Source organism: Eumetopias jubatus, unplaced genomic scaffold (assembly GCF_037043125.1).
Source record: "Eumetopias jubatus isolate StellerSeaLion01/CBP00866 unplaced genomic scaffold, mEumJub1_p1.0 scaffold_14, whole genome shotgun sequence".
Classification (NCBI taxonomy): domain Eukaryota; kingdom Metazoa; phylum Chordata; class Mammalia; order Carnivora; family Otariidae; genus Eumetopias; species Eumetopias jubatus.
In genome coordinates this window covers 66,588,777-66,601,076 of record NW_028274820.1, presented here as the reverse complement: position 1 = coordinate 66,601,076, position 12,300 = coordinate 66,588,777, and the positions used below count along the sequence as shown (strand labels likewise).

The following is a 12,300-nucleotide window of genomic DNA, read 5'->3' as shown; positions in this document are numbered from 1 at the left end:
AGACTTCTGGGTGCAGAGAGAGAAAGAGAGAAAAATGGTGTGAAATGATGCTGGGAATGTAAGCAAGGGTCAGAAAACAAAAGACCACTTGCTGGCTGAGGATTTTATACTTTACTCATTGAATAATTTTAGCAAGTTAACATTTTAAAAACATTATTTTGCCAGTTATATGGAAAAGATATTAGTAAAGGACAAAAGTGGGTTCAGTGTTGCCAGAGAGGAGACTGTTATTCTCTCAGCAGCTGACTGCAGGACAGATAACTGGAAAATGCAGATACTTGGGAGATTTTGGAAGCAGAAGTGACAAGATTTGGTAATGGATTGATGGGAGGGGGAAAGAGAGTGAAGTCATGTAACACCGGTTTCTGGCTTAAGTGATTGAGTTTCTCCGAATGGTAAAAACATTTTAAGAGTAGCAGCTTTGAATTGCTACAGTAGTTTAAAGTACCTGGGAGACCGCAAAGTGGAGGTGTCAAGGGCTACCTGCCTGGACATATATAGGAAGAAGAAAGTTCTGGTCTAATATAAACTTGGAGTCATCTGTATACAGATGATCATTGGAGCCTTGGAAGTATAAGAATTTCCTTAAGGATTCCTGTATGAGACCTAGCAATTTTGGGGTGGAGTCTTCTGGGTTTTCCACATAAAGGATCATGTCATCTGCGAAGAGAGAAAGTTTTACTTCTTCTTTGCCAATTTGGATGCCCTTTATTTCTTCTGTTGTCTGATTGCTAAGGCTAGGACTTTTCTAGTACTATTTTGAACAGCAGTGGTGAGAGTGGACATCCCTATTGTGTTCCTGACCTTAGAGGAAAAGCTCTGTTTTTCCCCATTGAGAATGATATTCTCTGTGGGAAGCTTTTCATATATGGCTTTAATGATATTGAGGTATGTTCCCTCTATCCCTACACTGTGGAGAGTGGCTAAAATTAACAAGTCAGGAAACAACAGATGTTGATGAGGATGTGGAGAAAGGGGAACCCTCTTATGCTGCTGGTGAGAATGCAAGCTGGTACAGCCACTCTGGAAGACAGTATAGATGGTCCTCAAGAAGTTAAAAGTAGAGCTACCCTACAACCCAGCAATTGCACTACTAGGTATTTATCCAAAGGATACAAACGTTGTGATCCAAAGGGGCACCTGCACCCCAATGTTTATAGTGGCAATGTCCACAATAGCCAAACTATGGAAAGAGCCCGGATGTCCATAAACAGATGAATGGATAAAGAAGATCTGATACACACACACACACACACACACACACACACACACACACACACACACACACACACACACACACACACACACACTGGGATATTACCCAGCTACCAAAAAGGATGAAATCTTACCATTTACATCAATATGGATGAAACTGGAGGGTATTATGCTGAGCGAAATAAGTCAATCAGAGAAAGACAATTATCATATGGTTTCTCTCATATGTAGAATTTAAGAAAAAAACAGGATCAGAGGGGAAGGGAGGGAAAAATAAAATAAGACAAAATCAGAGAAGGAGACAAAATAACCATAAGAGACTCATAACCATAGGAAACTGAGGGTTGCTGGAGGGGAGGTGGGAGGGATGGGGTACCTGAGTGATGGACATTAACGAGGGCACATGATGTAATAAACACTGGGTGTTATATGCAACTGATGAATTACTGAACTCTACATCTGAAACCAATGATACACTATGTGTTAACTAATTGAATTTATAAAATAAGTGAAAATATTAAAAAGAGAATTTCCTTAAGGAGAATATGCAGATTGAGAAAAGAAGAGGGCCTATGACAGAACCTAAGGTGATCCAACAGTGAAGAGGTGTGGTGTGTAATAGAGGAGGTTATTACAACAGCCTGAAAAGGAATGGTCAGAGAAGTAGAAGGAATCAGAAAAGCCAGCCTTCAGATCTTGGCTCCATCAGTTACACCTAAATACCTTTTGGCAAACTATTTAAGTTTTCTGTGTTCTGTTATCTCAGTCAGTAGTAAGAGTATTTTCTTGCTAACTAATCTCATAGATCCGTTCTGGGAATTCTGTGTGATGATTGTATAGCACCTAATAGGCTATATGTGTGCTTACACACACACACACACACACACACACACACACACACATTTATATGTGGGATATATTAAGAATTAAGGTTTTGTCTATACATAGTAATGGATCAAGTAAGTAGGTCATCTCATATGGACTAAAGGTGCTGCTTGAGTTCAGGGGCCATATCTTACTCATCCTAGAGCCTGGCAAAGGAAAAAATAATGCAGTGGGTTTTCTCCTGTAATGCATGCGGTGACTCTCCACAGAGAGTTGTAGATAATGAACAAGAGCAGCATCATCTAAACAAAGTGAAGCACCAGCTAATCATTACAGTATAATAATACCTCAAGTAAAGTACTTCTGTAACTATTAAATAGAGCAGCAATCTGAACAGTGAATGTTTTCAGCAAGTTCATGAACACTTGATTATAAAGCACTGAGATAATTATGCCCAATTGCTTTATAGTCATTTATTCATTAAATACTGAATAATCTGTGTCTTTTTAAAGGATTGGGAGACCCTGCTTGCTTTTATGTTGCTGTGATTTTTATTTTAAATGGAGTAATGATGGGATTGTTCTTCATATATGGTGCATACCTGAGGTAAGATTACTGTATTAAAAGATCTTTCAGTGGGCTTATAAGGACTGGCTGACATTTTCTGATTAAATGAAAAGGATGATTATGAGATGAATTGATTAATATAGAATTTTATAAATTTATTTTTTTCAGAAACGTAGCTAATATTGCACAACCAGAAACTGGAGCTGTCACTAAAATATCTTAAAGGCCAAAAAAATAAAAAATAAATAAAATATCTTAAAGGCCTCTCTTTTATCCTTGTGGGGATTTTTTTTAAACTAATTAAGATTCCTTGAAGTTTTTAACGAGAATACTTCTAGACAATATGTAAAATTACTATAACAGAGGAATCTTTGGTTGGCATTAGTGGCAGATTATTTCTAATCTTCGTGTCTGTAAATGTGAAATTAAGAAAGCAGTAAAAGAAAACGTGTATCACTGTAGCAGACACATTTGATAACCTATCTTTCTTGTTAATAGTACCACAGTTTGGTTTGGGGTAGCAGTGTGTCCAGTCTCAGGTGATAGGTTGAAGTTAATTACGACAATTATGTATTTTGCTTCCCACTCTCCATTGCTTCTTGGGATAGCCATATGAGGTAGTTTTTTCATTGAAAAATACGGTGAAATCAGTCTTGTTTACACCTAGGAAAGCATTTGTCTTTCTCATAAAAGGATAGATTTCAGCTGTCCCTTCTCTGTCTCCTGCTTTTAAACTTAAGTGCGATACCTGGAGCTGCTGCTGTCATCTTGTGACCCTGAGGGAAAGGCCATAAACATAGCATAAGTCTGCCCTAACGACCTTGTGCTGCTGAACCAATGCCAACACTTACCTTTCATTTTCTTGTTGAATGACATAATAAACATCCACGTTATTTAAGTCACTTCTGTTAGGTTTTGTTTCTTACAGCAGAATATATTCCTAACTGATCATCAGCTTTCTTTATAATGTTATTCTTGAACTGCACAACATTTAAAGTTAAAAATCTAGATCTAATCTTTCGGTAAGTATTGAGTTCATATTGGGTTTTCATAGGGTTTATGTCTATGTAGAGATTAACATATATATACACTTCTTGTTTTAGGAAATTTTCAGCTTAAAAATACTAGCATAGTACCAATAAAAAATTGTGACATTTGCAACATTGTACCAGGTATCCTATCCAGCACAGTAAGTCAAGAAAAAGTAGTAGTAAGTATAAAGATTGGAAAACTTGGAAAAAAGAAACAAGTGTCTGTCCTTAAAAGCAGATCACAAGATTTTATGTAGAAAATCCAAAAGAATCTATGGATAAAGTATTAATAAGAAAATTTATGTTACTGAATACAAAAATTAATATGCAGACATTGTAAATCTATACTTTGTTTTTTTAAGTGAAATTTTAAAAGGATGCCATTTAGAAAAGCATTGAAAGCATGAAATTTTTGATAACTATCTGACAAGAAATATATATGACCTCTTTGGGAAAATTGTAGAACTTTTTTAGAGACTTTTGGGAAATCTAAATAAATGGATATCTAAATAAATATAAATAAATCATGGATTAGAAGACAAAATTAAAAAGTTGAGAGTTATTCCAATTGATTTATAGATTCAATACATTGCCAATTTTGTTTGCCTTGGTAAACTGATTTTAAAATTGTTCAGAAATGCAAAGGGCCTAAAATAGTGGAGACATTCTTGAGCAAGATAGGAGGACTTGCTTTAGTAATCATTTCTGTATTATAAAGCCAATATAAATAAGGCAATGTGATTGTGGCATAGGGATAGGCAAGTAGATCTGTGAAATAAAGCAGGTCTCAAAAACACTTGTCCCATTTAAAGACACTTGATGTATGATAGAGTGGATCTTGTACGTCAGTCGGTAAGGACCATTTTCTCAATAAATGGTGCTGGAATAATTGAAAGAGCATAAGGAACAAAGAGAAGTTGGAACTATATGAAAATTAAATTCAAGTTAGATTACAAAATATGAAAGACAAAGTTATAAAATGCTTAAAATGTGATATAGAAGAATATCAGTAACTTGGGATAAGAAAAGATTTATTTTAAACTTAAGAAAAGTTTTGCCATGAAGAAGAAAACTAATAAATTTGATGGGAAGAATTTAAGTTCCTCAAGATATTATACAATAAAATGATAAGCCACAGACTGGGAAAAGATATTGCAAAGCATATACCCAACATAGTATCCAGACATTACAATCATTAATTTGGTGATTTAATTTACTGAATGCTTACTGTGACCAGAAGCAGTACTCTAGGTGCCAGGAATACAATCTCTCTCTTCATGGAATGTATATTCTAGAGGGTAGGCAAAGACTAAGAAGATAGACAGCCCAATAGAAAACTGCACAAAATATTCATGATCAAACATATACCAGAAGAATTCCAAATTACCCCCCAATAAACATATGTAAAGTTGACCACCATCATTAGTTATCAGAAAAATACAAATTTAAACCATGACATACTATTTCACATCTACTAGACTGGCAAAAGAAACTTTTAACCATGGCAGATGGACATATAAATTAGTAAAACTATTTTGGAAAAACTGTGCATAATTTAGTAGAGTTGAAGGTGTAGATGTCTTCTAACTCCACAATTCCTATTTAAAGTATATACATACAGGGAACAAACTTGGTGGTTGCCACTGGGGAAGGGGGGTGGGGATACAGGCATCCAGTTATGGAATGAATAAGTCACAGGGTGGAAAGGTACAGCATAGGGAATATAGTCAATGGCATTGTAATAGCGTTGTGTGGTGACAGGTGGTAGCTACACTTGTGAGTATAGATGTTGAATCATTACGTCGTATACCTGAAGCTAATGTAACATTGTGTGCCAATTATACTAATATATATAAAAATATGTATGTATACATATGCTTAAGAAATTTTGTACATGTACATCAGGAAGTATGTACAAGAATATAACAGTATTGTTTGTAATAGCTGCAAACTGAAAACAACTCAAATATCTAACAACAGAGAAATGTACACGTTACAGTTCATTAATACAGTGGAATACTATACACTATTGAGAATGAATGAGCTATAGCCACACACATCAGCATGGACAAATCTTACAAATATAGTGTTGAATGAATGAAGGTAAGCACAAACTTAAAAGATGCAACTTCCATTTGTGTAAAGTTTAAGAACAGATTAAATCATACTGTCGATATGTGTATAGATGTGGTTATGTTAATAATCACAGAAATCAGGATAGTGGCTGTCTGAAGGAGTATCAAGTGGGGACTCAGAGTGTGATGATCAGTTTTCTATTCCAATGATATTATGCTTTTAGTTACAAGTATGTTCACATTATAATTGTTCAAGGAACTAGAAAATTTTATGTACTTTATTTATGCCTTATAGGAAAATATAAACTCAGTATTTTGAGGGAAAAGAATTACTTCTAGATTATGTTGGCAGGCTTTAAAATGTTCTATTTTTGAAATTAGCTCCTATTCTTTTTTAATATGGAAAATGTTACACAAGACTAAATTTTTTTTAAATCTGTATTTTTCATTGGGAGAGCTCCTCAGGAGGGGATGGTCTTCTCTAAACTGGTTGCACAGTTCTGTAATATCAAATACATTATTAGGCTCCAGTCTTTGAGAAGGATATGTAGATATAAAAAATGTTGGCTGTAAAAGTGTTGCCAAAACCGTGAGGAGATTGGAAGTGATGGCATATGAGAAACAAAAGAAATAGGAATTGGGGGTAGATTTTTTATTTCTTACCTTGGCCACTCTCCCCTGTTGGTGCTAACTTGGAAGGAAGAATAGAAATTTTCCATTTCTCTTCTTTTGGTGGTTAACAATAAAATGGTAACATGCATATCTGACTTTATGAAGTCCAAAATTAATTGAGATCTTTCCCCTTCTGATCAATACAAAGAATTTTAGGACACTTTGCTTCAAAACAGCCCCTCACATCTTATAATTATTATCATAGTTTAGTGCCTCTATTACCCCTCCACAGCAGGCAGTTATTGCTGTTTATATTGTCAAATCTTGCTTAGATTTATATCCACATGATCCTACGTTCTGTAGGCTGCATTTGTTCTGCTTCTCACACCTTCCTCCTCGCAATTTCTTTCTTTTCAAAGACATCCTTTGAATTTTCTTTAGTGAAAATCTGTTAATGGTAAATCACTTCCCATTAGCTTTGCTTGTTCTGAGCTCATTCCTTCTGTTCTTCCATCATTCATGTGATATTTATTGTCTTCCAAGTGTGAAGCTGTGGATACAGTGATGACAACTTACAAAGAAAAGGCAACTTTAAGAAATGGTTCTTAATCTTTGATGATCACCAGCCATTCAGGATCTGAGTTTTGTATTCTGCATGGTGGTTTCTTTGGGACTGAACCAAAGAATGTTTGCAGTAATTTAGACAGTTCAAAGTCACTGCTAAGTGAAACTGCTGGCCTCTTGTGTTTGTGTCTCAGTCACTGAAATCCAATTTCAAAAAAAAACTGGCCTCCAGAAAATTCGGAGAATGCAATATGGACTTTGAAGTCCTGGCCTGCCTGTTAAAAATTTTTATGTTCACATCTTATATGTTTTATTTAGAAAATATTTTAAATACAACAAATTATGAAATTCAGATTACTTTGTGTGTATACTTTGTATACTTGTACATTCAAGATTAAAACATTACATGCATACTTTTGAAATTTTTGCATTATTTTGTATGGGGTTTAGTACTATAGCATTTTAAATGTGACTTCAAATTCTAAGATAATTTTGTAAAAAACTCACTATATTTTTATGAATTATTAATGTATACTCTTTTTTTAAACAGTGGGACTCAACTTGGAGGTCTCATTACAGTATTATGCTACTTTTTCAACCATGGAGAGGTTTGTTTTCTAGAAAATAATTTTTAAGATAGAAGGGGCTCTATAGGAACAAGGAAATATATTCATTAAAACAATATATAATTTGCATGTTATTTAGGGCTTTGCAATATTTTATCATGTTAATATTCATATTTTAATCATGTCTATCCACACTTTACATAATTAGAATTTATGATGTGAAATATCTTGCCTGGTTTTTAGTGTACCTATATTTTGTAGAAAATCCAAATACTCTATTTTATTGAAAAAGGAAATACTGTACTTATTGAGTTCAGGCACTTTATATAAACATTATCTCATTTACTCCCATAACACTTTTATGGAAGGTGGTTATTATCCTCACAGTAGAAGATATGAAATTGAAATTTATAGTTGTTATGTTACTTATACAAGATTCCACATTCAATAACTGGTGAAACTGAGCTTCCCATTTTCCATCTGTCTGGCTCCAAAACCTTGCTTCCTTCTATTACATCATGCCTTTTCAATTACACAAAAAGCTGAATTCAAAATAGAAATTTACTAACTCAGTCCGATGGGATATAGTCCACCTACAAAGAGCTCGTAGAAACTTACTTAGAATATGTTAGATTCATTCAACAATATACTGAGTATGTAACCTGTGCCAGTTTCTGTTCGACAGTGTGTTAGATTCATTCAACAGTATACTGAGTATGTAACCTGTGCCAGATTCTGTTCGATGCTGAGAGGTAGCATTGGAAAGTGAGAGAATATGACTGCTAGCTTTTGGAAACTATATAATATGTTGTGGCATGGGTTACATAGGGTTGGTTGAAGTTTTTATCCATTACGACTAGAAAAGGTAAATAATTGATGAATTTTAGAAAATCAGACAAAGGAATCATAAAAATTATACATAAATATATAAACTTAAACAAATGCATTCATTTACCAGTGTGTTCATGTAAAGACAAAACCTTTTCTTTGATTATGCCAGATGAATTGACTTTCTTATACATACCATAATCCATCTTTTAAAGTTTAGTTTTGGTCTCTTGGAAGAGGAGTAATAAGAGTTTATAAGAGTTTCAATTCTTTCTAGAATTTTAGAGTTCTTGATATAAAACTTTTATAATATTCTCACTCATGTCTTAAAAATAATTAGTTTTAAAGTCTATACAAAATGTCAGTACTTTCATTTATGTATCACATTAGTGATTTCCAAATACTTCCAGGTGTTTTTAGAAACTTAACAGTTAACTCTTTTGAAGGTGTATTTCACAAATTCAGAGACAATTTTAATTACTTGTAGTGTGTGCTTATACTCATTAAACTTGTTATGTTTAAACTCTCTTGGTGTTTGTGAATGCCCCAGGTGACACTTGGTTAGATTTTTTTCTGGGCATACATACATGCCAAAGCCCTGGGATGCCAGGGTCCTCACTGCAGAGCTAGAATGTGGATCTGGTTTTTCAGTTCCAAAATCCTCACCACTCCTATACCTACCATCTTGTTTGCCCTTTAGGTTTCTTATGTTTGGCATTTTTAGGTTTTACTTGCTTCTGGACTTGCTGGTTAATGGCTCTCTACCTAATGCCCATATGCCCATTAAGAGAGCTCCAGAAACTGAGAAGCTATCCCAGGCATTCATAAATTAATGAGTCTAGTATTAAAATTATTAAAACCAACCTACTCATGATTTTTAGATTAATATTTATTGCGATGGAACATAAAGTGAAGTATTTTATTGATTTCAGGCTACCCGTGTAATGTGGACACCACCTCTCCGGGAAAGTTTTTCATACCCATTTCTTGTACTTCAGATGTGCATTTTAACTTTGATTCTCAGGTAATTTTTATAAAATAAATCTAAATAAATTTTAACTTTCTTAAAATATACTTCAACATATTAAGTTATAATTATCAAATTTTGTTTTCCCTTTATTTTTAGTTACTTTAAAAATAGAGTATCCAGTTGAGAAAGTAATCTAAAATTACTATGTAAAAAGTTGCTTTCTATTTAAGAGTCTAGACTACAGGTTTTAGGTCATATAAATTCCTAGAAAGATGGTTTATTTTCCAATTTTTGGAAGTGATTTTATTCTAACTAGTCAGGGGTTTCATGGAATGAAATGTGTTAACCACAACATTTAGGACTGTAGCCTTGAGTACATATGCTATATACTCTGTAGCTTAGCCAGAAGTCACTTTTGTTTGGTAAATATAAGATAACAGAACATAATATATTTTGTGATAATATTACTAAACAACATAAACATTTAAAATTTTGCTTTTGAAAATTTGTATACCATAGTATAAGGATTTATCAAAATCTAATACAACTTTTATTATTTACACAAAATGTTTACAATTCTTTTTTCATATTCTAAAAGATACTAAAACCATCTGTGGTAAAAGGTGTTGGTTACTGATACATCTTTTAATTGTAGACTGGGCAGTTTAAACTTCAACATACAGTAGTTTATAACTGCATTCTAGAATTCTTCTTTAGTCATTGTTTTAATTTTTTTCTTTAAAGCGTTCTCATAGTCGTTAATATTGCACCAACACTTACACTTTTCTTCATTGCTTTTTGAAACCTAAAAGCAGTGGTATGTAAAACTGCTATGGCTCGTATAGGCTATATATTTTGAGATATTGAAGGGTCAGTTCACACTATTTTCTGACCATATTGCTGGAGTATTAAATTTCTAATATGCTTAGTGAAAGGAAAATAAACTTTTATGTTTAAAGTATTGTATTTACTGATAAATGAGATACAATATTTAAAGCCCTAATTAAGATTGTTTTATGCTAAGCATTTTTATAACCCAGGTATTTTCAGTTCTTTTTAATGGGCTTTTAAATTTAACTATATTTTGTTGCCTTACATCAAAGGTAAGGGGTCATTCGATTTCATCATTTTTCAGTTAGCTTTTCTGTTTAGTGATAGGCTACTTTTATGGTAAAACTTACTGGTATCAATTCTCTCTATTAAGGACCTCGATCAGTAATAGAAGGCATTTTATTGCACTCTGTCTTTCCAATGTTGCTTTTATGCTTCCCTGGCAGTTTGCTCAGTTTATACTTTTTACACAGGTAAGATGATTTTAAACTAATTTAAGTTCAATGCAAGATGTACTTGGTTGTTTTTATAGAAGTTTTATAATGTCATTATGTTTCTGACCTAATAGATTTTCAAAAATGTGGAATAATTATAGTTTACATATGTGTATGATTTTTAAAAAATTATGTAAATCTACATTCAGTTAATGGACTGGTTTAGTTAGGCAGATCTTAATGATCAACATGCAAAAGACTTTTTCCTATTTAATTTTTTTATTATTTTTTAAATTTTATTATGTTAATCACTATACATTACATCATTAGTTTTTGATGTAGTGTTCCATGATTCATTGTTGGCGTATAACACCCAGTGCTCCATTCAATACGTGCCCTCTTTAATACCCATCACCAGGCTAACCCATTCCCCCACCCCCTCCCCTCTAGAACCCTCAGTTTGTTTTTCAGAGTCCATAGTCTCTCATGGATCGTCTCCCCCTCCAATTTCCCCCCCTTCATGTTTCCCTTCCTACTATCTTCTTCTTTTCTTTAACATATAATGTATTATTTGTTTCAGAAGTACAGGTCTGCGATTCAACAGTCTTACACAATTCACAGCACTCACCATAGAACATACCCTCCCCAATGTCTATCACCCAGCTACCCCATGCCTCCCACCCCCCACCACTCCAGCAACCCTCAGTTTGTATCCTGAGATTAAGAATTGTTCATATCAGTGAGATCATATGATACATATCTTTCTCTGATTGACTTATTTCGCTCAGCATAATACATTACTCCAGGTCCATCCACATTGTTGCAAATGGCAAGATTTCATTCTTTTTGATGGCTGCATAATATTCCATTATACACACACACACACACACACACACACACACACACACACACACACACACCACTTCTTTATCCATTCATCTGTCGATGGACATCTTGGCTCTTTCCATAGTTTGGCTACTATGGACATTGCTGCTATAAACATGGGGTGCACATACCCCTTCGGATCCCTACATTTGTATCTTTGGGGTAAATACCCAGTAGTGAAATTGCTGGGTCGTACGGTACCTCTATTTTCAACTTTTTGAGGAACCGCCATACTGTTTTCCAGAGTGGCTACACCAGCTTGCATTCCCACCAACAGTGTAGGAGGGCTCCCCTTTCTCCGCATCCCCGCCAACATCTGCATTTCCTGACTGGTTAATTTTAGCCATTCTGACTTATGAGAGGTGGTATCTCATTGAGGTTTTGATTTGGATTTCCCTGATGCCGAGCAATGTTAAACACTTTCTCATGTGTCTGTTGGCCATTTGGATGTCTTCTTTGGAAAAATATCTGTTCATGTCTTCTGCCCATTTCTTGATTGGATCATTTGTTCTTTGGGTGTTGAGTTTGATAAGTTCTTTATAGATTTTGGATACTAGCCCTTTATCTGATATGTCATTTGCAAATATCTTCTCTCATTCTGTCGGTTGTCTTTTGGTTTTGTGGACTGTTTCTTTTGCTGTGCAAAAGCTTTTTATCTTGATGAAGTCCCAATAGTTCATTTTTGCCCTGGCTTCCCTTGCCTTTGGCGATGTGTCTACGAAGAAGTTGCTGCAACTGAGGTCGAAGAGGTTGCTGCCTATGTTCTCCTTTAGGATTTTGATGGACTCCTGTCTCACATTGAGGTCTTTCAACCATTTTGAGTCTATTTTTGTGTGTGGTGTAAGGAAATGGTCCAGTTTCATTCTTCTGCATGTGGCTGTCCAATTTACCCAACAC

The 12,300-nt window shown here is 34.3% G+C and overlaps 1 protein-coding gene across 1 annotated transcript in view; it reads left to right on the top strand.

The window, feature by feature from the left end:
* DPY19L2 (dpy-19 like 2) overlaps positions 1-12,300 on the top strand; it is a 96,700-nt gene that overhangs the window by 18,344 nt on the left and 66,056 nt on the right. The window contains exons 6-9 of the mRNA XM_028093899.2: positions 2,553-2,646; positions 7,440-7,497; positions 9,216-9,307; positions 10,458-10,557. Of these exons, the coding sequence (XP_027949700.2) occupies positions 2,553-2,646; positions 7,440-7,497; positions 9,216-9,307; positions 10,458-10,557 (344 nt within the window). The remainder of the gene's footprint in view (positions 1-2,552; positions 2,647-7,439; positions 7,498-9,215; positions 9,308-10,457; positions 10,558-12,300) is intronic.